This window comes from Perca fluviatilis, chromosome 7 (assembly GCF_010015445.1).
Source record: "Perca fluviatilis chromosome 7, GENO_Pfluv_1.0, whole genome shotgun sequence".
In the NCBI taxonomy this organism is placed as follows: domain Eukaryota; kingdom Metazoa; phylum Chordata; class Actinopteri; order Perciformes; family Percidae; genus Perca; species Perca fluviatilis.
In genome coordinates, this window is record NC_053118.1 from 3,276,108 (window position 1) to 3,303,663 (window position 27,556).

Genomic DNA, 27,556 nt, shown 5'->3' on the forward strand with positions numbered 1-27,556 from the left:
ACACACACACACACACACACACACACACACACACACACACACACACATACACACACACACACACACAGCTCCATAAGACAACAATATAATTTCATGCATCGCCTACAAGGGCAAAATTGTTGAATCTGGTGAAATACTGTAAAAATGTCAAATATGACTAGTTTTCTTCCAAATGAAATGCTGACATTACAGAATGCATGGTTTTATACTGTAAAGGCAGTAAGATCAAAACATATGGTTATAATGGAAGTCAATGGGGCCATTTTTGCCCTCGAAGGTGTCCAGAGGGAGTATCTGGAAACTACATAAAAAATACTAATGCAATCAAATAAGTTTTGTTGCTTATCTTTGACATATCCAAGCCTCTTAATCACCACCAAAGCCCCATTCCCCTATGATTTATTTTATGGAAAATAATTAATGTTTTGTTGGGTTTTTTCATAAATAATTGTTACTTCAAAGATTTAAAACTGGCATTTAAAGGGTTAAAATCCAGAAAATGATTAAATGTTTGGTAGTTTTGAGCAATTTAGAAGTTGTTTAAGTGATTTAGGGAAAAAAGCAGAAAAAATATTGATATATGATGATTTAATAACAGTTTTTGGACATGTACATTTTTGCCTCGAAGGTGTCGAAAAGGGGGTATACTGGAACTATGTAAAAAATACTAATGCAATCAAATTAATTTTGTTGCTTATCTTTGACATATCCAAGCCTCTAATCCCCACCAAAGCCAAATCTAGATATTATTCATTATATGGAAAAAAAAAAAAATTTTGTAATAAAAAATGAAATACTTCAAATACATAAACTGGCATTTAAAGGGTTAAAATCCTGAAAATGATTGAAAGTTTGGTAGTTTTGATTAGGTTACAAGTTGTTTAAGTGATTTATGAAAAAAAAGCAGAAAAAAATATTGATAAATGATGATTTAATAACAGTTTTTGTGTGCGTGGACATTTTTGCCTCGAAGGTGTCGAGAGTAAGTTTTTTTAAGGAGGGCATGAGGGTTAATTTGTAATGCACTTTATATTTAAGCAAATCTCAAAGTGCTACATGATAGTGCTAAAAATTATAAAAACACATGGAGAGCATGAAAAGAAAAGGAAGTAAATAAAAGGCAAAAGGACACAAGTTCACTCAAAAGCTCTCCTAAAAAGGTGGGTTTTAAGGCCACGTTTAAAAGCATCCACAGTCTGTGGGGTCCTCAGGTGGTCAGGGAGAGCATTCCACAGTCTGGGAGCAGCTGAGCAGAAAGCCCGATCTCCCATTGTACAAAGCTTTGTCCTGGGAGGTTTCAAAAAATATGCTGAGGCAGATCGGAGGGTACGTGTTGAGGTCTGTGGGGTGAGGGAGTTCCTTTGAGGTAGAGGGGGCTTCACCATGAATGCACTGGTGGTGGAGTGGAGAGCCCTTGTACTCAACCCTGAGTGAGACAGGAAGCCAATGGAGTGATTTAAGGATGGGGGTGATGTGGTCATATTTACGCACCCTCAACAGGATCCTAGCAGAACTGTTTTGAATATACTGCAACTTCTGAAGGCTTTTGTCAGGGATCCCGTGAGGAGTGCATTGCAGTAGTCCAGCCTGGAGGAGACAAAAGCGTGGACAAGCTTTTCGCGTCTGCAGGAGTGAGTGTGGGACGGAGTTTGGCAATGTTCCTGAGGTGGAAAAAGGAAGTCTTGCAGAGATGTTTGATGTGAGTCTCAAAGGTCAGATGAGAGTCCATTTTAACACCCAGGTTAGTGGCTGATGTTGAAAGTGGAATAGTTTGGCCGAGAAGAGAAGTTGATGCTGGTAATGTCAGATGATTGAACCTGGTGTGGGGTGCCGACTAGAATGGCGGCTGTCTTGGAGCTGTTTAGCTGCAGAAAGTTTTGTTTCATCCACGCCTTTATCTCCTCCAGGCAGGTGGTCAGAGTGGATGATGGCAGGGCAGCAGAGGCGGTTGGGTTTGTCTTGAGGTAGAGTTGAGTATCATCAGCATAGCAGTGGAATGAAATTCCATGCCGGCTGATGACATGGCCAAGGGGGAGCATGTAAAGAATAAACAGGGTGGGGCCGAGCACTGAGCCTTGAGGGACACCACATGTGACGTTGTGTGGGATTTAGCGTCTCCCAAGGCGACATGCTCAGTTCTCCCGGTGAGGTAGGATGAGAACCACTCATGGACAGAGTCAGAAACACCGATGGTGGAAATTAGGCGGTGGAGGAGGATGTTGTGGTCCACAGTGTCGAATGCTGCAGTCAAGTCCAGGAGGATAAGAAGAGATGGAGAGCCAGCGTCTGCAGTCATCCGCAGGTCATTTGTGACCCTGACCAGGGCTGTTTCTGTGCTGTGGCCAGGGCGGAAACCAGATTGAAATTTCTCAAACAGGTTGTTTTGTTTTAGATGGTCCTGAAGCTGTGCGGCAAATGCATCAAATGCATCTCTGGTGTCCCTGAGTTCTTATTTTTACCTTTCCAGCGAAGGGGAGGCTGCTAAAACTAAGTCTTCTATGAAACAAATCTACTTGTATACTGTATGTCCCTTAAAACTGAAAGGAAAGACATGGTCATGCTTTTTCCCCTGTGCAGAGATTTAATTACACATTTCTGAACAAATCGGTCAATATCGTTTTGTTTCATTACACTTTGTGGTTGGATTTTGTAGACCCACACACTGTCAAGTTTCCTCTCCTACTCACTGGCTGACGCAGGAGGAGTCCATCTGGAAGAAGGTGTGGTCCATGAAGAGGTCGAAGGCCTCCTTCTTCCAGGCACGGCGGGTGTACTGGTACCCACTTAGGCTGCTCAACAGTTGGATGCAGGCCCGGTAGCTGGGGGCGTTGTGAGCACTGCCAGTGGAAACAGGAAACAGTATGCTTTCATACAACATTGATATTTCATACATTTCACCTTCGTACTTCAATATTTTATAATGTAAAAAAGGTTCATAGTGTACAATGTTTAAAGCCATTCCATAGTTAAAGGAGAAATCCGGCGCAAAATGCACCTAGGGGTTAATAACACGTGTACCGAGTCGACCGTTCTCTGGGATATGTTTTCATGCTAATCGAATGTGACCAGTTTTAGCGCAAACCACTAATTAGCTTATAACGCTAGTCGTCGGGGCACGGGTAAAGTAAAAAGAAAATACTATTTCTACACCACTAACAAGGCTCAAAATAGCACCACACTTCAACGGTTGCATAATGAGGGTCCCTACATGTAAACTTAAGCATTGAGAACTTTTTAAGTGTACAGACAGTTTCCGGTCGACTCGGTACACGTGTTATTAACCCCTTGGTTCATTTTGCGTCGGAATTGTCCTTTAAAATATGAATTTAAGATGTTAACTTCTAAACTTTTTGCCAGAGATTCAGAGGAAACCTCAATGACAACAAAGTTTGACAACATTTAAAAGAAGTAAGCAGCTGATCCCCACCTGTGGTTGCGGAGGTAAGGCACTACGTAGTGCATGATATTAACCAGCAGTGGGATCACCCTCTCCTTCTCGTCACTGTAGAACACCATGTCCAACAGATGAGCCAGCACCTGACAAATTAATTCAGCATTTACTCATGTCAGTCTTACACCATACGCTTTCAGTAGGCATGGCAACATTGAGTGACGTTCTTCCAAACTAACAGTAGAAAGTCAGCATTCATCTCAGAACATTGAGCTACTTTGACTCCTTGGCTGGACCACTACCACACCAACCAACACAGTATGACAAACTGCACTGCAGCGTTAAGCTGATGTATTGCTTTCAATAAACTCCTTAATCTATAAGCTGCCAACAGCAGTAACGCACAGCCAGAATCTCAATCACTAGCTCCACATTGAGCTAAAATAGCCAAGATGGTTAGTGGCCAGTGATTTCAATTGTCCAGCTCAGCTCATTCACAGCACCACATTAAGTCCAGTGGATTGGTTCACTAATAATAATTGAGGTAGAGGTGGGGAGGTGGTCGTAAATCAGCTCTAAGGAGCTCAAGTGGAGTGTGTTAGTGTACTGTAGGGCTGTGCCTGAGAGCATCGGGCCTAAACATTGCTGGTAAATGTGAGTGAGAGCAGCTTGAGACATGATCGAGATGAACAATGGAAATAAGTGGCTGGGCCGCTGACTGAAACAACAGTTGGGCAGGGAGGGTTTTCGCTGAGTCACAGAGACAGACATGAGTGTTTTACCTCAGCCAACAGTGTGAGGGCGTGAACGCTGTACACAGATGGAGTGAAGCTGGAGGCCTCCATCACGGTGAGCATTAAATCTACAAAACACACATACCAAACATTAGCAGCAGCTACATAGCGGAAACATATTAATACTGCCAGGCTGAAGCATGCAGACAATCTGCAAAATATACAATGCAAATGCTGTTAGTAGCACATGTGAACAGAAGCAACTAAGCGCTCCATTTTGACCCCTCACATAGTTTGAGTGTCTTACATTCAGATTATCTTTTACACTTTTTTTTAGCTGGATTACATTAATCCCTCACATTAAAATACATATTTGTTATTAACTCTAGGGCTGGGCAATATATCAATATTATAGGGAATTACTGGAATTGTTGGGTCTTTGTAAATTATAGAGTGTGGTCTGGACCTACTCTATCTGTAAAGTGTCTTGAGATAACTCTTGTTATGAATTGATACTATAAATAAAATTGAATTGAATATCGATATCGTGACATGAGACTAGATATTGTCTTAGATTTAGGATATCATAATATTGTTATATGGTAAGTGTAGTCTTTTACTGGTTTAAAAGGCCGCATTTCAGTAAAGTGATGTCATTTTCTGAATTAACCACTAACTCTTCTAGCTATTCTAATATTTGCCTTTACCTACTTAATTATTATATGCACATTACTGATGATTATTTATCTCAAATCTTTCGGTGTAAATATTTTGTGAAAGCACCTACATTATCGTCGCGGTATCGATATCGAGGTATTTGGTTCAAAATATCGCAATATTTGATTTAATTCTTTATATAGGCCAGCCCAAATGAACACAGAAATTATCTTTCCCTTGCCAAAATGCAGATAGCCATGAACACAAATACAAAAAAAATATATCAAAGCTGCCTGTCTAACTAAGTACTACTACTAATCAAGTGATGATTGTGTGTGAGTGTGAGACTCTGGACTGGCATTTCAACAACAGTGAAACAATCTCAACCTGTTGAGTTTGTTGGGACTTAATTGGGTTATCAGACAGCAAGATGTATTTCTGTACACATATTTAGGTTTGGAATGGATGTAAAATGCTTTTAACCATAGCCTCTTTTCTATTATAGGCTTCTGTAAACATCCACAGCTGACCTAGCCTATATGAGGTACATGTCAACTTGAATTGTATGTTTGTGCTTCATCTGATTACTGCTCAATAACACAAAATATTTTAAACCTATTTTTCTCACATTCACATTAGACGTAGGGCCTACAACTTGTTTAGTTTCAGTCAGTTTAGTGTAAAACTAGCTGTTATATACTGTAGCAATATCCAATGGCAAAGATAGACAGACGGTCTTCATATGCACTTTCTCCAGAGCAGTTAGTGGTTGTAAGCAGCAGTAGCAGCATCAGCACACCTTCTACATCGGCTTCCAGGTTGGCTCCATCCACAACTATCTGAGGAGAGGCCTTCACCTCCAGGTTCCTCCTCAGCCACGTGGTTTGCTCCAAAGACGAGCCTGCTATTGTCCCGATGGCTTCCACCACCTTATGGGTCACATCCTGAATACGCAGGTTATATTCACTTACTTGTGCTCAATGGCATTTTGACTGTGATTCACTCTATAATCCTGTATGACTATACTGCATGAAATAAAAGTAAAACTTCTAAAAACAATCTGCAACAGCTGTGATGTCATTGAAGTAAAAGGACAGAAGTATAACCTAAATATGAAACATTATGGAAACAACTGAGAGTTGAATAACGAGGTGGCTACAGCAATTACCTGCAACTCCCGTTGGTCCTTCTTGCTCTCCAGATTGGGATTCTTCAAAATGAACTCATTTAGAACTCTAGAGAAGGCAAAGACAAAGGGAGCGCCATGTTAAACAAGTTAAAGACTATAATGTGGAAGTGGAAGAAGGCGTAGTCCTAGACTGATTCAAAATCAGAATCAGCTTCAATGGCCAAGTAAGTGTAAACACATACAGGATATTTTGACTCTGGCTTTTTGTTTGCTCTCAGTGTACATACACAGAAATAGACATTTGTCTAAAAACCAGGACAACAAAGCTGAGCAAAGCTTTTGACTACAATGTGCAGATATAAGTTTGTGTATAGGAAAGTGCATATCTACATACAGTATACACTTACATATGTATACACATACTAATATACATACACGCATGTAAACAAAACTCTGAGGATTGTAAACAGTAAGACAATAGTGCAATGCAAAAGTGCAAATGGTGCTAGAATAAATTAAGAAGTATTAATATAACTATGCTTATATATCTGCGGTAGATGGATCTGACAGTACAGTGTATGTTCGACGGATATTTACATGTTTAAATTATGTGTTTAACACTATTAAATGACTATCACTAATCACTGTGATCCATTCAGATCCACATTTGGAATATTTAACATCTATCTACATCCACAAAACTGTTACATTTAAGTATAACTGCACAACTAAGTTGTGAGGAAATAGGGGCACATGTACCACACTTAAAAGAAGAGAAACCAACCCTAGTATAAGAAACTGTCCGGGGGCAGGCAGGCCTAACGGTACAGAGTCCTTCAGCAGTGCCAGCAGAGATGGCCAGCTATCAACTAAACTGGACACAGGGATCCTAGGACACAAACAGGCCACAATCATGAATGCAAATTAAAGTCTAAGTGCTGCTAGCAACAGATTGGTTAGTTCAGCTACATGTGAGTGAGAAACAAAGAAATGCTGTTGTTGTGGAGCTGATGAAGTGTGGAGAACAGTAAAGTGCTGCTTAAGAAAGTTTTCCATCTCCATCCAGCTGTTTCTTCTCATTAAGAGTGATCCAACCACCACATATCAAACCCTCGTGTTACAATGGCCTCATTTACATTAAATACTAATAGATGTATAGTATACAGTACATACAGTATGTACTGTACACTGCTTTTGGGAACCAGTGGACTCACCTCTGGACATAGGCATAGAAGAACTGCAGCATGCAGACCTCCAAGGAGAGGTGCTTCTGTGGGGAATGGTAAAGAAATAGTATTAATGTAAAAAATTTGAATGCACGTATTGCATAAAAGAATGCCAAAAATGTACATATATTTAAAATAAATCTAATAAAAAAAAATGTAAAAGCCTGTTGTCTAAACGCTAACATTTTTGATGTTATGCAGGCAGAAACTCGTACAGCTCTCCACCGTCTCTTAGCTTTATGCTGAGGTAAAAGAAGACGGGCGAAAAACTTTAAGCTAATGGACTACAGCAATAATAACTTTAAAAAAAAACAACCTTGTCCTTTGCAATGGCAGGTGGCTGCTTCAAGACCTCTTTGACCGTCTGCATGACCGTCTCAGTGCGCATGGCACTCACTGAGCGAACCAGCTCAACCAGCAGCAGCTGCTCTTCGCTGGCTAAAGGAATCACCTGAAACACATGGTGGAAATACAAGGATTTAAAAAGCCTGTAAGAGCCATTTTCATTTGTTTTGGGTGTAGGACACAAATTGTCCACTGGTGTCACTAGTGTGCTTTTGAGTGAGGTCTATTTAGGTAGGAACCTTTCAACAGGTAACAAGGGGTGCTGTTAATCAGAGGAGCACAAATAGTTGTTGACTGCATCACATCGCTACACACCGCAACACTCATGTGGATGTGTAAATGTTTGTTGATGGAGCTTAAAGGTGAGCTTAAAAGCGATGTTGGGTGACAGCACTTCTTGTTGATGTTCAAAGTATTTTCAAACAAAATGAGGCTAGCTCGCCCCTCCCTCCTTCTCATCCCGTCCCCTCCCCCTCCCTTCCGCGCACTAACTGTCCCCCACCCCCACCCCAAAATCCTTCTTGTCAGTTATTGGCTGGAATGCTGGAAGATGTTTGTTATGTTTGGTGGTGCAGGTTGGCGCAGTTTGTTTTTGTTGCCGTTTGTGGAGCCTGGGCTGTCTACAGAGACCACATTTTTTACAGTGTGTTCAGAGGACTGGCAGCTAGCGGATAGTGAAGAGATGTTTGCTGTATGTGAAAAAAAATGTTGTAGCCTAAAAAACACGTCACATCGCTTAGAGCACCTTTAATGGACACATGGATTCTTGCACGTTCATTCGAAGAACACTGTGATCAATAAATGTCCATCAAAACGTAACGATGACTATTGGAGTCTGTGAATTCAACAGTAGGTTACTGAGTGGTGTAAGGTAGAAGAGAGCACGTCAGCTAGTTTACCAGCCATAGACTGTATAGCAGCCTCTCAGTGTCTTTAAGTTTTTAGGCTTAGCCATTATAAAGTCCACTCAATAAGGGACATACTGGAGTCTAGGCATCTCTATTGAGAACAATGCTAATGAGAGATTAAATCATTTAATGTGCTGCTTTCATGTTTCACATTAAAAAAAAAATTAAAGCTGCAAGCAGCGATGACGGGCCCTCGCTTCTTGCCCCGGGGGGTACTGGCAAATGCAACATCACATGTAGACCACACATTCTAAGTTTCATGTAAATCAGAATAACTTTTGCTAAGATAGAACCGTTCATGTTTCGACACCCACCTACAGGAAGTTGTTCCTCCATAACTTGCGCATTGTGTTAGCTATCAAAATTCTTTTGATAACTTTTAGTCACGAGGGTCAACCGTGTCTATATCCAAGTTTTCGTGCAGATTGGACTCACGGCCCAGGAGGAATTAGACAAAGTATGTTTCCCATATATCGCAATGTGAATAATTAATAAAACAAATTCTAACAGCGCCATCTAATGGCCGATTCACTCTAAATTTGGCATGGATGCTCAAGCCCCTATGCGGAACAACTGTGTCATTTTGGGTGGCAATCGGAATAAGTCTTGGTAAGATATGCAACTTCCTGTTTCGACAGCCACCTTCAGGAAGTTGGTCCTCTGTAACTTGCGCATTGTGTTAGATATCAAAATTCTTTTGATAACTTTTTGTCAGGAGGGTCCACAGAGTCTACGCGTACAATTTTGTGCAGATGGGACTCACGCTCTACGAGGAGTTAAAAAAAGTAGGTTTCGCATAAAGCGAATTTGCTAATTAATTAAAAAAATGAAAACCGCGCCATCTAAAGGCCGATTGACACCATATTTGGCAAACAGCCTCATTGACATATGAGGAACAACTGTCTTAAGTTTTGTGTCCATCAGAATAGCCATGTGCAAGATACAACCGTTCCTGGTTCGACACCCACCTACAGGAAGTTGGTCCTCTGTAACTCTTGCGCATTGTGTTAGCTATCAATATTCTTTTGATAGATTTTTGTCACGAGGGTCCTCCAAGTCTATCTGCAAGTTTTCGTGCCGATCGGACTCACGTCCCAGGAGTAGTTAGACAAAGTAGGCTTCCCATATATCAATATTTTGCTGATTAATAAAAAAAAAATTAAAACATCACCATCTAATGGCCGATTGCCGCCAACTTTGGCACAGATTCTAAACCGGCCATGAGGAACAACCTTGTCAAGTTTCGGGGCAATGTGAATAATTGTTGCCACGATAAGGCAACTTCCTGTTTAGACAGGAAGTTCCTATAACTTGTGCATTTTTTCAACTATCAAAATTCTCTGGATAACTTTTCGTCATGAGGGTCAACAGATACTACCTGCAAAGATTCGAGAAGATTGAAATCACAGCCTAGGACGAGTTCGAAAGAATGTAAAACACCTGAAAAATGCATAATTAATAATGGCCGCCTTCCGGTTGGGCGGAGCTAATGAAGGTAAATGGGAAATATGTCCGCAATGATTAGAGCAATATGTGTATTAAATCTGGTGATGATCGGAGCAACTATGTTCATGTTAAGGCCTTCCACACCTTAGGGGGCGCTATGGAGCCCTCTTAGAGGTATGGCCCAAATCACTGTACAGTCTCACAAAGCTCCCAGGTGTTTATGTGTGCGCCAATTTTTGTGAGTTTTCGTGTATATTGAGGCCGTCAAAAATGTGCCCAAGGGCTAAAACCAATTAGGGTCACATAGGCCACGCCCACTTTGACCAGTCCGTACCTTACTATAGGGGTGGCCTCATGAGTGGCCCTAGATGGTACCCATCAAATTTTGTAAAAATCGGATGAGCAGTTCATGAGATATAAACTTTATGTACTTGTAGTGCCCCCTAGTGGCCAATGTTCGTAAAATGTGTGGGGCACCTCCAGAGGGTCATGGCAAACAAGAATCTTAAGTTTTGCGTTAATAGCAATTATTTTGGTTGAGATATGGCAAAGTTGGTGTTTTCATACTTAGCTACACACGTTTGTTTGTACGTAATATGTGCAGTTTTTATCCTATAAAAATTCTTTGGATAACTTTTTGTCAGGTCCGTCTAGAGATGCTACCTGCCAAGTTTCATGCAGATTGGTCGCACGGTCTAGGAGGAGTTCGGCAAAGTAGGTTTTCAATAAATCGCCATTTTTCACGCATAAAAGTCTAGGCGGAAATGGGCGTGGCCTATATCAGGAGATTCAGCTGGATCCAGGGAATGCGAAGATATATGTTTTTTGAATGTGCGATGTACGGCTTGGGAGTTATAGGGCCAAACGCGGGTTTTTCTGCAATAGCGCCACCTAGTGGTGCATATGAGTAATTATTTTGAATCTTTGCAATTTTCACCAGTTGTGACATGTTTGCAAATTGTTGTGAGTTTTCGTGCATGCTAACCCCCTCAAAAATGCGACGATGGACTCGGAAAAATAATCTGACGAAAAACAATAGGTTCCTTCGCACTTTCAGTGCAAGGCACCGTTGGGGCCTTGCACTTTCGTGCTCGGGCCCTAATAAAATAAATCAGTAGATAGGCAGAGGTAAAACAGGCTCGAAACTCTTAACCAGAAAGGGCAGCAAAACACTGCTCTTTAGCTTGGTGGTAATTCAATATTCAAATACATTTTACTTTAACATGAAATGAACGAAATGAATACACTTTACCGCTTACTGTACTGACCAGTAAATAAATTAACTCTGATGTAAATGATTTTCAATGAAGGCCTCAAGACAATACAATATAAAGGGTGTGCATACATCTTTAACCCACTGTTTTACAGAACACCCACCTTATTTCTGACTGGAGTCTTGACCTGCTTCCTCTCATTCCAAACGTAGGCAATTGCTGCCATGAAGTGAGCACCATGGTTCATGGAGATTGGACCCAGCAGCTCCAGGATTTGCTGCCGGAGGTTCTGTGGAACAGATGTAAGCAAGGAAGTTAGGTTGGACCTAAACAGCTGATTACTTACTATGCAAACAATATCAGTTACATTACATACTTTAAATATATTTCGGTGTATCTTGCAGTATATTGTGTTAGGCAAAAACCCCACAAGTGAACGCAATAAATAAATCAAACACAGTGCTATTTCCTCAAATGACTTAACATTTCATTTTCCGATATGTATGACACAGTGTATGAAACTGGTAGGGGTGCATGATTCAGAAAATGTCATGATTCGATATCGATTTTTAAAAACGATTCACAGTATGTAAATGTAGTTACTTTTCCCATGTGATTGCAGTAGACATTTTTTTTTTTATTAAAAAATATGAATTGATTTTTGGAATTCTATGAATCGATTTTGATTCGGTAGAGCTTGAATTGTGATTTTTTTTGCACACCCCTATTAACTGGCACACCAGTCAAACAACATTATCTACATCAAAGTTGAGCTGCTGTTAATTTCTATACAACATAATACAATACAATACAAAACAGCAAAAGTAAGCTGTTTTTTTATTATCCCTCCTGCATGGACACAGGCCCTGTAATGATTACAAATTATGTTCTGTGCAGGATAAAAAAAAAAAAATCACTGTATTATCTCGGTGAAAATTACATTACCAACCTACGTCTGGTAAAAACTTACATCATCTGGACAAGGATGACAACTTGCATAAAAATACAGAGCTGTAATTGCTGAAAGAAAAGTCCTTCAGTGCCAGTAATGAGATTCAGTTCTTCCTGTTGAGACCAGTAATCCAAGTATTATGTATAGAACATTTTAGGCAGGGCTGCCAACATCACACTTGAGTTTCCTGTTTTATACCTGGCCTCTGTTAAGTGCTGAAGGAGAAGTTTTAGGTAATCTAAAAAACAAATGTGAGCTATCTTTGCATGTATTCTACTTGGGTAAGGTTTAAGATAATACAATGAACTATACAGTATACTGTAAGTGTGGTATTATATTCATCATATCTGCCATTTTTTCTTTTTGAGGTGGAAGAAGTTCATTTTAGACCAAAAAACTCTCTCATTTCTTAGTATGTTCAGTCAAACATTCTCCAGTCAAAACGTGTTCAATTAAGACTAGTCTATTTCGTCGACGTTCCACTTCTGGGATTGCTCTGTTGCCAACAGAAATTCCACCGGATTTCACGTATTTAGGCCGGATATCCGTTGCCTTGGTCTTTCTTTGTGTTGTAATTTTAAACTCCGGTGGATTTATGAGGACTATGGTTAACTGCTCCTCAGATCTCTGCAGGGTAAATCCAGACAGCTAGCTAGACTATCTGTCCAATCGGAGTTTTCTGTTGCACGACTAAAACTACTTTTGAACGTACACACGTTCCATCAAAACAAGTTCCTTCCCGAGGCTATTTTGCAGAGGCGTCGTTGCTCCGTACGGCTCTTACGTCGCCAAAGACGATTGTGATTGGTTTAAAGAAATGCCAATACACCAGAGCACGTTTTTCTCCCATCCCGGAATGCTATGTGCGCCAGACCTTCCTCTGCAGCGCTGCAGTGGAGGAAGGTCTGGCAAAGCGAAACTAAATTATGACTGACAGGAAAGGACTGGTTATCACCTTGCTGGACTGGCCAAGACCTGCATTAAAAAATGTGTTATTGAGTTTTTGATGGAAACACTGTGAATACATGTTGCCTGGTGTACCTTAGTGGAGCCCAGGTTGATGTTGGACGTAGAGGCAGCGGAAGCAGCAGCTGGCTTGTCAGAGTTGTCAGCCTGGTGGAGGATGCTCCACAGCAGGGTGACAGAAGACATGATGGTGTGGAGAATGGATAGAATGCCTGAACGAGCCTCGGCCAGGTGCTTCTGGTCAACACTCACTTGCAACTGAGAGGCAGAATATGCAACAAGACAGTCAACACTAATGGGGCTATACCATTATGCAAAGAAATAGAAAATATCAAGCATATCTTAATACAAATCATACGTATAAATGTAACAAATGAATGTATAAACTGCAGCAAAGGAGACCTGCATTCAGAATTGCTATATATTCACAAGTGTGTACAGAGGTTGTAAACATTCACTGAGAAATGAAAGAGCAACAACACAGGTGCTTGGCGCCCTCACCTGGTGGTACTGGGAAGTGGGATCCAGCAGGCAGTAATGGATGATGGCTGTCACCCCCTCCAGCACTGTCAGAATCAGGTCAGGAGGGATGCAGAGAGCCATCCACTGGGGTCTAGAGGAAGAATATGCAGTTTAATGAACACATATTTTTGAATTAATGTATTGCTATACATAACACCTTAAAAGCCAAGCATTTTCATCTCAACTAGTATTATCATAAAGATGCATGATGTATAAGAAAGCTATGGCATCTTGTGGTCAAGAGTGCCATCTGGTGACCAAACCCTTGCTAAGCCATTTTATTGCATTGTACTGCCTGTATGGTGTATGTAGATGAAGAATGCCTTATCATAAAAGAATAGCTCATCAGCACGATTCCTGTATATGTTAATACCTGGTGTCAGTTATTCCGGTCTCATAGCGGTACTGCTGAAGAAGATTGTCCAAGTTCCTGCAGAGCTGCAGAGTGACTGAGGCCACCACCCTCCTCAGCACCCTCCCCATGTACGGCAGGGTGGCCGTGATGAGCCCTATCCACTGGGGATGCATTTTGCACGCGTGGTGCTGATGCAGCGCCCTGATCACCGCACACAGGAACATACCCTGCGCCGTTATAGGTTGTCCATGGAGGTATTGCAGTGATGTCATTGGCTGCTGAGGGTTGACGTGCTCCACTTCTCCACCCAGGATCTCAAACCCGGCCCCGGGGCCGTTTCCCGTTCCTACGCCTCCTGCCCCGCCTCCCACAGGTCCTCCTTCTCCTCCTTCTTCAGCTGGCACCAGGACTCTGTGCTCAAGTACAACTAGGCTCTGCAGCAGTCTGAGCAGCTGGGACTGGACAGCGCTGCAGCTGTCTATCTGGTCCTCCGACAGGTTGATGACACTGTCCTCGGACAGACCTTCCTCCACAGTGGCCACGTTCACCCCTGCCACACGCTGCTCATGCCACTTCTGGGCGCTGAAGATGGAGGAGAGCAGGCAGTGGAGAACCACTTTCTGAACTTTGCATTTAGAGAGGACGTCGCTGATGAAACTAGCAAAGCCCTTAGCTGAGCCACCTGTGGCTTTGGCTAGCTCGCTAAAGAGGAGAGTTAGGACCTCCACGCTGGTCAGCTGCATGGCCCGGTTCCCTGCCAAGTCCTGAGGGCCTGCTGCCAGGTGGGCAGAGTAATAGCTTCTCAGGAAGTAGAGACAGAGCGAGATGATGATCTCCAGGTACATGGCGCTGCGGAAGGAGTGCGAGTGGGAGTCCTGGGGGATGGGGCAGTAGAAGTCTTTGCCCATGACAGAGACCCTGTGACGGGCTAGGAGGTTCTGGAGCAAAGAGAGCTGTGGAGTGTAGGTGTTGTTGATGCTGGTGGTGGAGATGGCACTCACGAACCCTGAGGGAGCGGCTCTTAGCATGGCTGCAATGGCTGACAGGGCGTGGAGGGCCCGAGAGGAGTCGTACAGCTGGAGGTAGAGCAGAACGTGCTGGTAGAGAGGATGGATGTTAAAACGAGGTGGGGAAGAGGACGATCTGCGTCCTGTGACACTGACCCCCCCGCCAGTCTCCCCAGAGCCCCCACTGGGGGAGCCGGTGTCACTCTCAATCTCTGACACCTCACCTTCCCCACAGCTGTACCAGTTCTCTAGATCCAGGCTGTCCCCGAAGAAAATACTGGGTGGCCGCAGTTTTTCAGCTTGAATGGCTATCTTTCTCTGCCTCTCCTCCTCTTTCCTCTTGGCCCTCTTGATCTTGGGCTTGGCCCCCGGAGATTTGTCTGCAAGCCTCTCCATGATCTTCCCTTTAAGGCTGAGCTGGGTGCTGCTATGGCTACGTTTACGGGCCTGAGGGTCGTCCACCTGCAGGTTGTGGTCGGGGGTAGCAAGGTCAGAGCTATCTGGTAACGTGACAATGGAAGGTGATGAACTATGCCGGGTGATCCCCTCTCTGTGATCCTCCTCTGCAGATATATCTGCCCGTGTAACAGAGAGGAACTCCAGCGTGCCTCCAGCCAGCATCTCAGGCACAGTCTGGTGGTTGGAGCCTGGAGGAGGGCCAGAGTCAAAACGGGGACTAGTGGAATTATCTGAGGAAGTGCTGTCTGTGTCTGTCTGGGGCCAGTTTTCAGGCTGAGATGAGACTTCAAAAGATCCCTCATCTACTAAACTCAAAACCCTATCTATCAGCTCTTTTATAACCGAGGACACAGCCTCCTCTATAGAGTCCTCAGTCACGTCATATGAGGAAACAGGCTGTTGGTCTGAGCCACTGACTGGACTGCTGACAACCTCTGGTTCCTCGAAGCTGCCATTTTCCACTGTAGATGAATGAGAACCACTGGACTCAGAGCTCTGGAGCTCCCCCTGTTGGTCAACAGGCGGATATTCACCAACTAGTTGCAAGTTCTCACTGCTCAGGCTCAGTAAGGACAGACTGTCACTCAAGGGGTTGACAGTCAGACAGAACGGCTCCATGTCACCCAACACCAGGCTTCGGAACTCATCTTGCACCACCCTCTCCCCTTGGATCTGACCGAAGTCTAAGGAAAGAAAGAGGAGAAAAGGATTTTTTACATAAAGAGGCAACCGCTTTAAGATGTTTCTATCACAATGTGTGGAAACAATTTGGATACAAAATGACATGGTATTACTGGCCATCGCTTACTGTCTGAGAAGCCAGAGTCCCTGGTGTAAATGGGTTCTGATGGCCCCTGTTCAGACGGTTCAGGGAAGACCTGGGCCCAGTGGCGCTGGGCCTGTACCCTCTGAATGGATACTCGGTGGGTCTTGGGGTGGAGCAGAAGGAGGAGGAGAGGCTCTAAAACCCGAGCAATGTCATGTCTCTGAAGGACCTGACTGAGCCAAGCCCGACCAACAGCGCTAGTACACGGATCCCAATAACTCAGGCTGTCGAGCATGATGAAAAGAGATCTGAAGGACAAAGTGAAAAGAAAATCACAGATAAGACACTTGATGCAAAAAACTGTTTTAAAGGAAAATCCCTCTAAATAAATGAAGCACTATGTGTATGTGGCCAACATACCTGTCAAATGTGCGATTAAAAGGAGAGGATTTGGTGATGTTCAAATCTCGTGTTAAATGCCACAGCACAGAGAACTTCACATGGGCCTCCAGCCGAATTCTCTGAAAGCAAAAAGGTGCTTCAGCATGGATTTCATCTACAAACTGTGTGTGTCTGCAAATTGAGTGATGGAGTGTGTGCAGTTACTTTGTGTGTGTTTCCTGGGATGTAAAGTGTCTACTGTACTAACCTTGTCTCTGTGCATGAGTTGTTGGCTGATGACGTCCTCACAGATGCTGGAGGAAGGCACCAGGTTATGGAGCTGGTAGAAGAGCTCTACGCTGCGTTGATGGTGCTGAGGTGTTCCTTCACTCAACTGGTCCCATAGGATCAGAGCCACACTCTAGGAAAAAGGTTGGAGATTAAACAGGGTCAAGAAGACCATCAAAAAAAAAAAAAAAAAATGTCCACCAATAGTTTCACTGTAACCTAGCCTGGGAAAACCCTGATGAACTTCTGGCAAATTTGAGATTTGCTCTCTCTGCAAGTCCGTCTGGCCAAGAGCCCATTCAAGCCCATTTCTAATTTTTCCAAATCGGGGCACCAATCACAACCGTTGAAGTGGGCTTTACACGATGACGATAGCGCAGCGACGGCGAGCAGCTTTTTGTTTATTCAACATCGTCATTCAACATGACGGGCAACGAAGTGCAGCAACCTGTTTAAGCCGCTGTCGCTGCTACGTCACCCGGATCGTTGGTCTGATTGGTTGAAGGACTATCCAATGCGCCCTGAGGCATTTGAGTGCCGTCCGTTGGTGACGCCCCTTTGGAAATGAGCTGTGAATGAACCTTGCCCAGGCAACCAGGCTAACTGTAACCTAAAACGAGAGCTCTACCTTGAAGAAGTTTGTCTTGTCAGCGATGTACTTTAGGATTCCCTGAGTGAGTGGTGGCCTGATGACGACTGCCACTCGACCCTGGCTGGGGCTCATGGGCTGGGCGGGCTCGGAGCCATCACCAGATGCCACACTCTCAGCAGTCACCATGGCAACAGACTGGGTGAGTCCCACGAGATCCATGAGCAGGGAGATGGCCACGCCCTGCAGGCTGAAGTCACTGGCCAGGCAGCAGGCATCCATCAGGGTCTGCAGCCACGCTGGCAGACGGACCTGCTCACGGTCTGTAATAAAGCAAGGGGGTTTAGGACAATTAAAACTCAGTTTTTATCCAAAAGCTATAACTAAACTTAACGCTAATTGAGGTATATCGCTATTAAGGATGAATGGTGCAGTGAATGTCTTGCATGGTATGTTTTTAATTTTGTGTATTTTGGTGTCTTTACAATTACAATTTCTGTCTCTTTTCATGTGTTTTTATAGTGACTTAGAGGCTCTTTGCACTTTTGCTGATGTTTGCACTGATAGGACTGCATCCAACTCTGTTGTACATGTACAATGACAATAACGACTATTTTATTCTATAGGTATATAGAGGGCAGATACACGAATGAAAGTCATTATTACAGTTAACCGTTTCTGTCCCTTCCCACTGAACCTGACAACACATTAAATGCAAGATCTTTATCTTGTACTCCCTAAAAAAATCCCCTTGTTCCCAAACTGCTTTTTGAAGGTAAAGAGTATGTACTGACTAAATAAAATAGAGGCGTTCCTAGTTTTTGATAACATAGTGTATTTGGCCATTACCAAACTGCTCTTCCTGTGTGGGTGAGGACTTTAGGTTGCCCTCTGCGATGTAGACAGGGAAACTGGAGCATTCTAGGAAGAGCTGACAGGCAGCAGTGAAAGCAGCGACACATTCCTTCTTGACCAGCCCTGATCCTGACTCCATGTAATCAGTGTGCTGGGAGCCCTCTGAAACCAGGGGCCCCAAGTGCATAACCTCGCCTCTTTCACCCTCAGCTTTGTCCACTTGCCCAGGGATAATGTACAAGGTGATAAGTCGGGAGAGAAACTGCTGGAAATGCTCTAAGCAGCACTGCATGACTGGTTTGTCCAGAGGCTTGGTCTGAGATGGGCCTGAGGAGCGGTGGCCTGATTTGACCGCTGGAAGGGGATGAGGGGTTTGCTCAGAGTCGTCCGGGCCATCTCCCTGGTACTGGACGAAGTCTGTAAAGCCACTTTCTGAGGAGCGACTGCTTGGAGGGTTTTCCCCATCCTCAAACACCTCCCCACCGCCAGGTAGCTCCAGAGTAGCAGGCAAAGCCTGCTGGAGGACAGAGAAGGATACGTGATGAAGGAAGAGAAAAGGTGTGTTGATCAGTACGCTGAAAATACAGCAAGCTAAGAAAATTGCAAGTGCAGATCCTGTTTATTCCCACAGAGCATTTGTGACCATAATACTCTCTACTTTGTTTTGTAAATAGTTTTATGACTGTGACCTCATCTCTTTTTTCTAGCCGTCTGGAGATAAGTGTTATGTTAGATAAATGTATCCCTGTCCTGCATGATTTAATGTCTGGTTTCCTTCCACCCACACAGGTGTTCTCAATTACCCCAGCTGATTAGACCTTTAGTGAGGTTAAAGGTGGGGGAGCTATACTGGGAAATACATGAACCAAACTCTATTTACTAATAACAATGACAAAGGTGCAACAACACTGGCAGGAGAGATAGGAAGATGTAAATCGTAGTTTGTACACACCCACACAGCTCTGTGTAAAGGAAATACAAGTGAGACACTTGTGTGGGCGGATAAAAAAAACGTTCAATGCCCAATCAAAGACATTTTTACAGAAAACGTTCTGACTTCATAAAGCACGTGTTACTAATAGGGATGGGCATGATTACTCGACGATCGATAATTGATTATTCTAAGATTTATTTATTTGAATAGGACAATGCACATTAATCAACATTTCTGTAAATACGCCAGTGTTAGGCAGTCGGCTAATTTTCAACTGAAATCCTAGAATTTAAGTTAATTTGTTATCGATTAAACTAATACTGGTTGCGTTACGTAGTGTGAGTCTTGAAGCAATGAAATTAATTTCACAGTGTGGCAGCAATTAAACATTTGACCACACAGGGACAATATTTGACTCCATACTCAGTTACCTGGCTGCAAGTTTCCGTTTTGATTTCAAAAGTAATCATGAAGAGGACACGGCAAAGTGTGGCGTGGGACCATTTTGATTTAAAAAAAAATAAAATAAAAAAAAAGACTTAGTTACTGCAAACACTGAGATGCCGTATATAAGTACAACACGGCCACGACTCAAATGATGCAGCCGACCACTAAACAAAGTGTATCCGACCCTGGTTAATGTCGGTGGCGCCCGCGGTGCATGTTTCTCTCTGTCTTAACCTAGCATGAACTCGGCGTTAGCACGGAGGAGCTGCGATGCACAACGAGCAGAGAAAATTACCCAAGGGACCTGCAAGTTCATTGACATGGATAATAGAACCAGCATATCACATTTCATCACGATGTACCATCACCAGACTGGACGAAACTCACCACGAAGAACGGAATAAGGTTCCCCGGGCTGGCCAAGTTGGCGCCGAGGTACCTGTGCATCCCGGCAACGTGGCTGTTTTGGGTGGCTGGACTGACGGTCACCAGGTAGTGGTCGCGTCTCACCCCAGATCATGTCAACATGCTTATCTTTCTAAACAAACATCAGTAGACTGGTGCAGAAGTTGTGTCTGAGTTAGCCTACTGGTTATTTTTTATTAGGCTTTGTCCGTGCCTTGGATAGTTCTGAGTTACATTTTGACAAAACCTGTCAGCTCTAAGTATTATTATGTGTTTGGTTAAGTTATTATTTAACATAATTCTTTTTATTTATTATTTTGGAACAAACGAGGGACACTGTTTAAGAACGCCGCCCGCAGCTGCAGGTTCTGCTTCCCAGAGCGGCCGCACCACCCGCGCATATATCTATGATCTATATCTATATCTATAACCTCCAGTTTAACTGGCATAAGTTGTTCTTCTTGTAATTAAGATCTCATCGAGGAAAAACACGCTGTATTTTTGTATTTTCATTGCATTTTTAATTTATAAAAAGTTAAATAAATAATGAATTTTAATATAAAAATATTAATGATTAAGGAAGTTTAAGGAAGAAAATGTAATCGAATACCCATCCCTATATATATATATATATATATATATATATATATATATATATATCAGTTCAATTAGGTGTCCCAGTAAGTCATTCCAGTGAGCCAGCATGCACCATATCGGGGGACCTTGAACTGTTCACCAAAATGGAATGCAGTCTTTATTAACGCACTACACATGGGCTTTTTCTGAAATGTCTTAACATGTCTGCTGTGAAAAAGGTCAAATAAACCAACAAACAGCTAGCCAACAAGATCTAAATCACAGGATTGCAACCTGCCGACATAACGATAACAACTATATCTCATTTATTAATGTGTTCTGATGCAATTATAATCAGACAGAAAAACATATGCTTAATTTTAATCTAGAAGTGAAACTCTACATTGTACTACATGTGCTGTGTATGACCACAGATGGGTTGGGCAAACGACAGAATCTAAATGTGAGAAAATATAAATTTGTCTACCGCCAGAGATTTTGCCTTACTGTTTGTACCGACAAATCTATCCCTTTATTTACAGGATTTTCCAGCTTCCTTAAAATGATGATGATTTAATTCTGTCAAAAACAGAAATTCACATTTAGAATTTAATCTTGAAACATAATTAGACAGATACTGGGATATATACCCATGGATATACCTGTAATTTATTCAGTCAAACTGTGTAATCTATTCAGTAAATGTGTGCCTAATTAGTGGAGGTCTCCAAACAGACACATTAACCTCATCACTGCACTGTTCTGTGCACTGGTCAATATATACTGAGGCTGTTTACACAGCTGTTGGGTTTGACCTGAGGGACATGTGTAGACTGAGCTGTACACCAGGCTGAGAGATGTAGCTTCTTACAACTGTTTGTAACAGTCAGCCTTTGGGAGCCTGAGGGCTTCCTGGGATGCATTTTGATCGAATCAGTATGCACATTCTCGAGCCTGGACTCAGATGGCACGTTAGACAGCACATTCGCTATATGTCCCTCAGGGTGGGGTGGGGGGGTTTAAGTATTCAGTGGATGTACAGTATGTGGAATGTTTCCACTCTGATGGATATGGCTCACCCAGGAGGCATCGGAGACTAGTCTACTCCTCTTCTCCCTCAGAGAGAAAAGGCGAGCTGGGCTCAGCTGTAGGTTAACCATCTTCTGTCTTTCTACTTGTCCTCTCTTCTGCCCCTCATGGGTCTACCTCACTCTATCTAGCTATCCATCTCCAGGCATGGGACTGATTTAGTGAACTTTTAATCATGCCTCACTGAGCTCTCAAACACTTAAACAACCTGGTTGCTGGACAGGGACCAGGAGGAACAGGACAGCCAAACGAAGCATTTGTTCTGAACAAGTCTTCAAATGCCTTGTGTCAGGGGAGAGTGGGACCTCCCAGCCAACTGCAGCACAGGGCAGGGGATGGCAGGAGCCAACTAGAGCCGGAAGGGGCCCTGTTCAGGGACCAGGACACACCATCAGAGCCTGAACTGATGGAATTTTGGGCAGTAACTTGTAGGGGAAGTGGGTCAAGTGGGTCAAACTGGGATTTGCTCTGACTGGGGCAGCAACAGGGCCTATGCTTTTATACAAAGACTTTCAAAGGATCAGAGACAGAAGAGAATTAGCAGCTGCCAGTGTTTTTCAAAGCCAGAGATTGGCATAGCAGTGGCTTCACTTTTGTTTTGGTGCTTGTAAACAATTTTAATTTCTAAGTGACCACCAAAGCGAACAGATACTCTGATCTTTTTGTAAATGAAGTGGCAGGAACAACATGATATTTAACACTTCCCAACTGATATTTGTTTCTGATAGAGAAGAGCAATCCCCTTTAAATTTGATGGAACTTTTTAACAGTTTCCCTCACCCATTTGTCCTCCTTGTCCCTTGCTGGGTTTGAGCGATTGCCGTTGGAGTTGGAGCGGCCCTGAGCCTGGGGGCCCGGTGGCAGGGCCAGAGGGGACACCAGCGGGGGCTGCACTTTGCTGAGGATCTTGGAGCAGAGACGAAGGCAGTGGGTGAGCTCCCCGAGCCCCAGGGCCTGCAGGTGACAGGTCAGAGCCGCCACCATGCGCAACAGCAGCTGAGGAAGATGCTCTGTCTGGATCTCTATGTAGGTCTCCTGGAAATGTTGGAGAAAAAAAAGTGAAGTGAAGACTTGAGGTGAAGAGGGGTGCGATACTGGGTGTCTGGAAGGAGGTGAACCTGACATCTTCAAAATGATCGATGCGATACAGTTTGCTTGATTAAATGTGAGAATTGTCTTCTTATCTCGATCTTATCCCTCTGGTTGTAACCAGTGTATGGTTATTTAACAAGTGACATGGCAGTAGTAACATCTAAAGATATTGAATACTAAAAATATCAATATTTAAAACGCCTGTGTGAGACCATTTATCCAAAGACATCTCTCCCATCTTCTGTTTTCTTTTTGTATGTTGGCGGTTTCCTATTTAATTTAAGCAAACAAAAAATATATAGTTTTATCTTGTTTTTCCTTGAATAAAAAATTAAGGCTCTGCACGCTTAGATCCAATTCAAGTATTTAATGATGACTTTATCATTAAAGTAACTATATGTAACTTTTAAATGTTTTTGAAATGGTGTAATTTTTCATCTGATGACCATCAATGACCTGTAACAGCAAACGAGACCAACCGTGAAAACGCTATGTTTATATAGTTTGTATTAATGCCTCTGCCCGGGCCTAGTTTTTCCCGCAAAGTCACAAAATGATTTACGGCAGGTAAACGGCGCTCCAGAGCGGGTCACAGATTTCGGCTGAACACCAGAAAAGCCTGTGTTATTTGATCCAGTCAGGTAAAAGGTAGCAGGAGATTTCTTTATAAACGCCTATTTGTATTCTAATGTTATTTCAGAAGTTATCTGTTATAGTCATGGCTGATAGTGGGGCAGGGCCATCACAGGAAAAAAGGAAATTAAACGTTCATTCATAAAATAACTTTCCAATGCACAATGTGGTTGTACGTCAGTAGCCGACATTAAATTACGTCAGCCTGCCATTAAGCCCCGTTTTTTATTTATTTTCAATCCGTGTTTGTGTTGGCCTACTATTTTCTTTTCCCTTGTCCCCCTGTTCTTGTGTAAAGCGTCCATGGGTTTCATGAAATGCGCTATATTAATCAAAGTTATTACGTTATTACGTTGGTTGCTACAACAATCTCTTAATGCTTTGACTCGTGACACAGTGAGAGTGATACCGGTTTAGCTCACAAGAAATCCAAACTAGACTAAGTTACCGTATGCTACACTGGAAATGCAAGATGCATCTGTAACATATTCTCTTTTTGTAAATGAATGATTTTCTGTCTGAGCAAAACATTCATTGCAACTATATGACCTCCCGGTAATGCTTACTCAGTAATACAGCACCGTAAAGAAAAGACCTTTACGACAGCAGGTGTGGTAAAAACACTACCGCTTTAGTCCAAAGCTGCTGCTAGAATCAACACAAACTGAAAGTTACTTACTGTATAACCACTTTAACTATATTGGACCTATGGACCTAAATGTACAGACCTTTCTCTACATCTTAGCCTTGTGTCGTGAGCATGGTGATCTTCTCATCAGTTTTTTTTTGTGTGGAACAAGTATTTTGACTCAACAAGCAAAACACATTTTTATAGATGAGCAAAAAAGAACAGCCAAATTATAAAATGAGCATTATACCATGAGGTATATTAGAAGAGTCATATTTCTTAAAAATATGTGAGCAGTGCAAAAGCATATAACGACATGCGTGCTTTACAAAAAGCACATACACACTGGGCGGAGATTTCATTTTCACAAGATCCACACCACACAGCCAGGGTAAGTTGTTCACCACATGTAATGACTGTTAGAATCCCACTTCTTCCTCTGGATCATTTTTGGCAATAAAATATGACAGCCACTCAGTCATTCTGAAATGATCACTCAAAGCAGGGCGGGAACAAAGATGGCCTGAGGGGTGTTGGCAGGACGTTGCAGAAATGTTATCATAGCCTCAGTGAAGCAGGGTGAGGTGAAAAAGCAGGAAAGAGCAGTACTTTACCTGGCAGATTACCCTCATGCTTCTAGTAGGCTTAAGGAGAAAGAGCAGATAGTTTGAACAGACAGGAGCAAGCACACCACAGGCCACACTTGGTTTGCTCACAAACTCACAGAACACAAGGTTCTCTTTCTCTCGCTCTTACACACACACACACACACACACACACACACACACACACACACACACACACACACACACACACACACACACACACACACAGTAATACAATACTGAGGGATTTCCAAACTATTCAGATTGGAAATCCTCTACAAACAAGCATATTTCTATGAGGATGCAAACAATATGGCAGGGAAACTAAGCACAGACATTGTTTAACCCATATAGACTGCACACATACACACAAAGACACAGAAGAGAGAGGAGGGGCAAACACACACACCCTACTGGTGGCCGTAACATCCCAGAATTGGATTTTTAAAGGAGTTGTGTGAGCCAAGAGGGAGAGAGAAACTGAGAATGACATGGAAAGCCCAAGCAGGGGCAGGACACAAGGGACTGTAGATGTGGGAAGAGAAAGAATGTGGCGAAGAGATATATAAACAAAGAGAGACATTTTGAGAAATATAAGTCTATAGGAACGGCAATGAAAACATGACAGGATAGGGAAAAAGACAAAAAAGAACGGAAATTAAAAATTTAGCAAAAACAGCAACAGCATGAAAGTGCGAAGGGAAAAATAATGAATGAAATAAATAGATATAAGACATTAATAGTAAAAGAAAGTGATAGCGGAGTAAAAGGAAAGACAGAAAGTGGAAGAATAAGAAAATGGGCAATAGATATATAGAAAAACAAAGATGAAGGTAGAAAAAAGACAGGAAGAAACAGACAGACAGACAGACGTACGGACAGACAGAAAAAGACAGACAGAGAGAGAGAGAGAGACAGACAGACAGATCGAAAGAAAGAAAGAAGAGTCTCACCAGGGAAACAATATCCACAAAGAAATTGACCAGACAAAGAAAGAGAGACAGAGAGACAGACAAAGAAAGAGAGACAGACAGACAGACAGACAGACAAAGAAAGAAAGAGACAGAGAGACAAAGAAAGAAAGAAAGAAAGAAAGAGACAGACAGATAAGACAGATAGACAGACAAAGAAAGAAATAGACAGACAGAGACAGACAGACAAAGAAAGAGACAGACAGAGACAGACAGACAGACAAAGAAAGAGACAGATATACAGACAAAAAAGAGACAGACAGACAGACAGACAAAGAAAGAGACAGATATACAGACAAAAAAGAGACAGACAGACAGACAGACAAAGAAAGAGACAGACGGAGAGACAGACAGACAGACAGAGAAAGATAGAAAGTCTCACCAGCGAAACAATATCGAGCAGGAAATCGACCAGCTGACAGAACTCCACCAATGAGAGCCCTGGATGGTCTAAGCTCCCAGCATGCCGTGGTGCACGTGTGCTGCTGTTCCCTGTCCTCCTGCAACAGAGCCGTAGCGTAGATTATTTTGAGTAAGGTACGATGGTTGGCAGTAAACTATAGGTGTAATGGTGGTGGGACACACATTAGGCCCCTGGCACCAGCTGAGCAATGTTTCAACACAACAGCATACTGTAACTGGCAATTTCCACCAGCTGCGGCTGTGGATCCGCGGTGGAGTCAATAAGTTTCCATTAAAGTCAGTGGGTGTATTTCCACTGACTGCAGAACGGCTGGGTTCCGACTCCGTCCCAGCTCTGGCGGTCCGCAGCCCTCCGGAGCAGATACACAGAGCTTCTATTTTTGCCGGACGCCGGAGAGCTCCGCAGCAATTCAGCACACGGCAGATAGTGCGGGACAGGAAGTCGAGCACAGAAACAAAATAAAACATCCGGTTAATTTTCAAAATAAAATACAGCGTGCTCACGGCGGATCATATTTCCCTGCACTACACCTTGAAAACACAGCACAGAGCCCCTCTACTCCTCTGGATGGAAACTAACTGTTGTTGGTTTTGTAGTTCTATTCTACGTGAATTCGCGAGATCTTGTGGGTCCTCGTGACTACAGCTGTAAGTCATGGCCACAGCCGTTCCGCAACAAATCCGGAACTGGTGGGTATTGACGGACGGCAGAGCACGGAGCCGACACGCAGCAGAGCCGTTCCACAACCGGTGGAAATTAGGAGTAACAGGAGTATCAGACCAGCGGCCTCCTTTGGCTCTTTCTAAAGACAAAAGCTCAGCAGGAAAATGCTTCACTATCTCCAAATGGCTCCAGATCCTCATGAGGTGGCAACTTGATTGTTAATGCACACATGGATTTTAACATACAAACCTGCAGCACTCCTCAAACCAACGAGCAATGTAGTCCCACATGTAGTACGGCTCAAACGAGTTGAACAGGAGATTGGCTGTTTTAATCAGTTCTGCCGTCTTCTTGTTCTCTCGTAGTTTACTAAGAAAGAAGGTAAATTAGCATCATGCTATTCATGGTTTGTATGGATGAACAAAAACATCCATTAGAATGCAAGCCATGATTTAAGTTATTTACAATTTACAAGCCAACATTTACAACACACTTGAATGTAAAATGTAAAAATTTGAAATTCCATGTCTTATTTATGCATATTTCACACAAAAATTCTAACTATTGTATTTGGCCATCATGGGGTTCATTTAAGTTTTATTATATGTATTGTCTAAACAGCGCAGATGGGCAAGTGGTGGACTGGACTGACCTGCTGAGGTGTGTGTGGTCTCTACTGAATGGGCTCTGGTTTTGGAGGTCCAACTCTGTTCGGCACTGTGTGTGTAGAGTGCGAAACACCTCGATCAGAACATCCTCGAGGATTGCTGGACCTGGAGACACCCATACAGATCCAAGAGCTGATATTCACAGTGGGCAAATTACATTTAGTTTGTGTGACAGGCTGCTTGTATGATGCCTATCGTTATTCACGCATTTACAACACTAACTATGACTGT

The 27,556-nt window shown here is 42.9% G+C and overlaps 1 protein-coding gene across 1 annotated transcript in view; it reads right to left on the reverse strand.

Annotated features, from left to right (window-relative positions):
- The window catches only part of dop1a (DOP1 leucine zipper like protein A), a 63,088-nt gene that overhangs the window by 5,343 nt on the left and 30,189 nt on the right, over nt 1-27,556 (reverse strand). Inside the window, exons 10-35 of the mRNA XM_039805131.1 lie at nt 27,310-27,430; nt 26,907-27,026; nt 25,953-26,070; nt 24,609-24,638; nt 22,422-22,676; nt 18,185-18,707; nt 17,375-17,658; nt 16,727-16,879; nt 16,498-16,598; nt 16,120-16,385; nt 13,864-15,994; nt 13,470-13,581; nt 13,044-13,226; nt 11,214-11,339; nt 7,454-7,588; nt 7,126-7,181; nt 6,696-6,800; nt 5,951-6,017; nt 5,582-5,726; nt 4,174-4,253; nt 3,428-3,537; nt 2,688-2,837; nt 2,097-2,336; nt 1,818-2,013; nt 1,529-1,661; nt 1,331-1,426 (exon numbers count right to left, since the gene is read on the reverse strand). Coding sequence (XP_039661065.1) covers nt 1,331-1,426; nt 1,529-1,661; nt 1,818-2,013; nt 2,097-2,336; nt 2,688-2,837; nt 3,428-3,537; nt 4,174-4,253; nt 5,582-5,726; nt 5,951-6,017; nt 6,696-6,800; nt 7,126-7,181; nt 7,454-7,588; nt 11,214-11,339; nt 13,044-13,226; nt 13,470-13,581; nt 13,864-15,994; nt 16,120-16,385; nt 16,498-16,598; nt 16,727-16,879; nt 17,375-17,658; nt 18,185-18,707; nt 22,422-22,676; nt 24,609-24,638; nt 25,953-26,070; nt 26,907-27,026; nt 27,310-27,430 — 6,036 coding nt within the window. The remainder of the gene's footprint in view (nt 1-1,330; nt 1,427-1,528; nt 1,662-1,817; nt 2,014-2,096; nt 2,337-2,687; nt 2,838-3,427; nt 3,538-4,173; nt 4,254-5,581; nt 5,727-5,950; nt 6,018-6,695; nt 6,801-7,125; nt 7,182-7,453; nt 7,589-11,213; nt 11,340-13,043; nt 13,227-13,469; nt 13,582-13,863; nt 15,995-16,119; nt 16,386-16,497; nt 16,599-16,726; nt 16,880-17,374; nt 17,659-18,184; nt 18,708-22,421; nt 22,677-24,608; nt 24,639-25,952; nt 26,071-26,906; nt 27,027-27,309; nt 27,431-27,556) is intronic.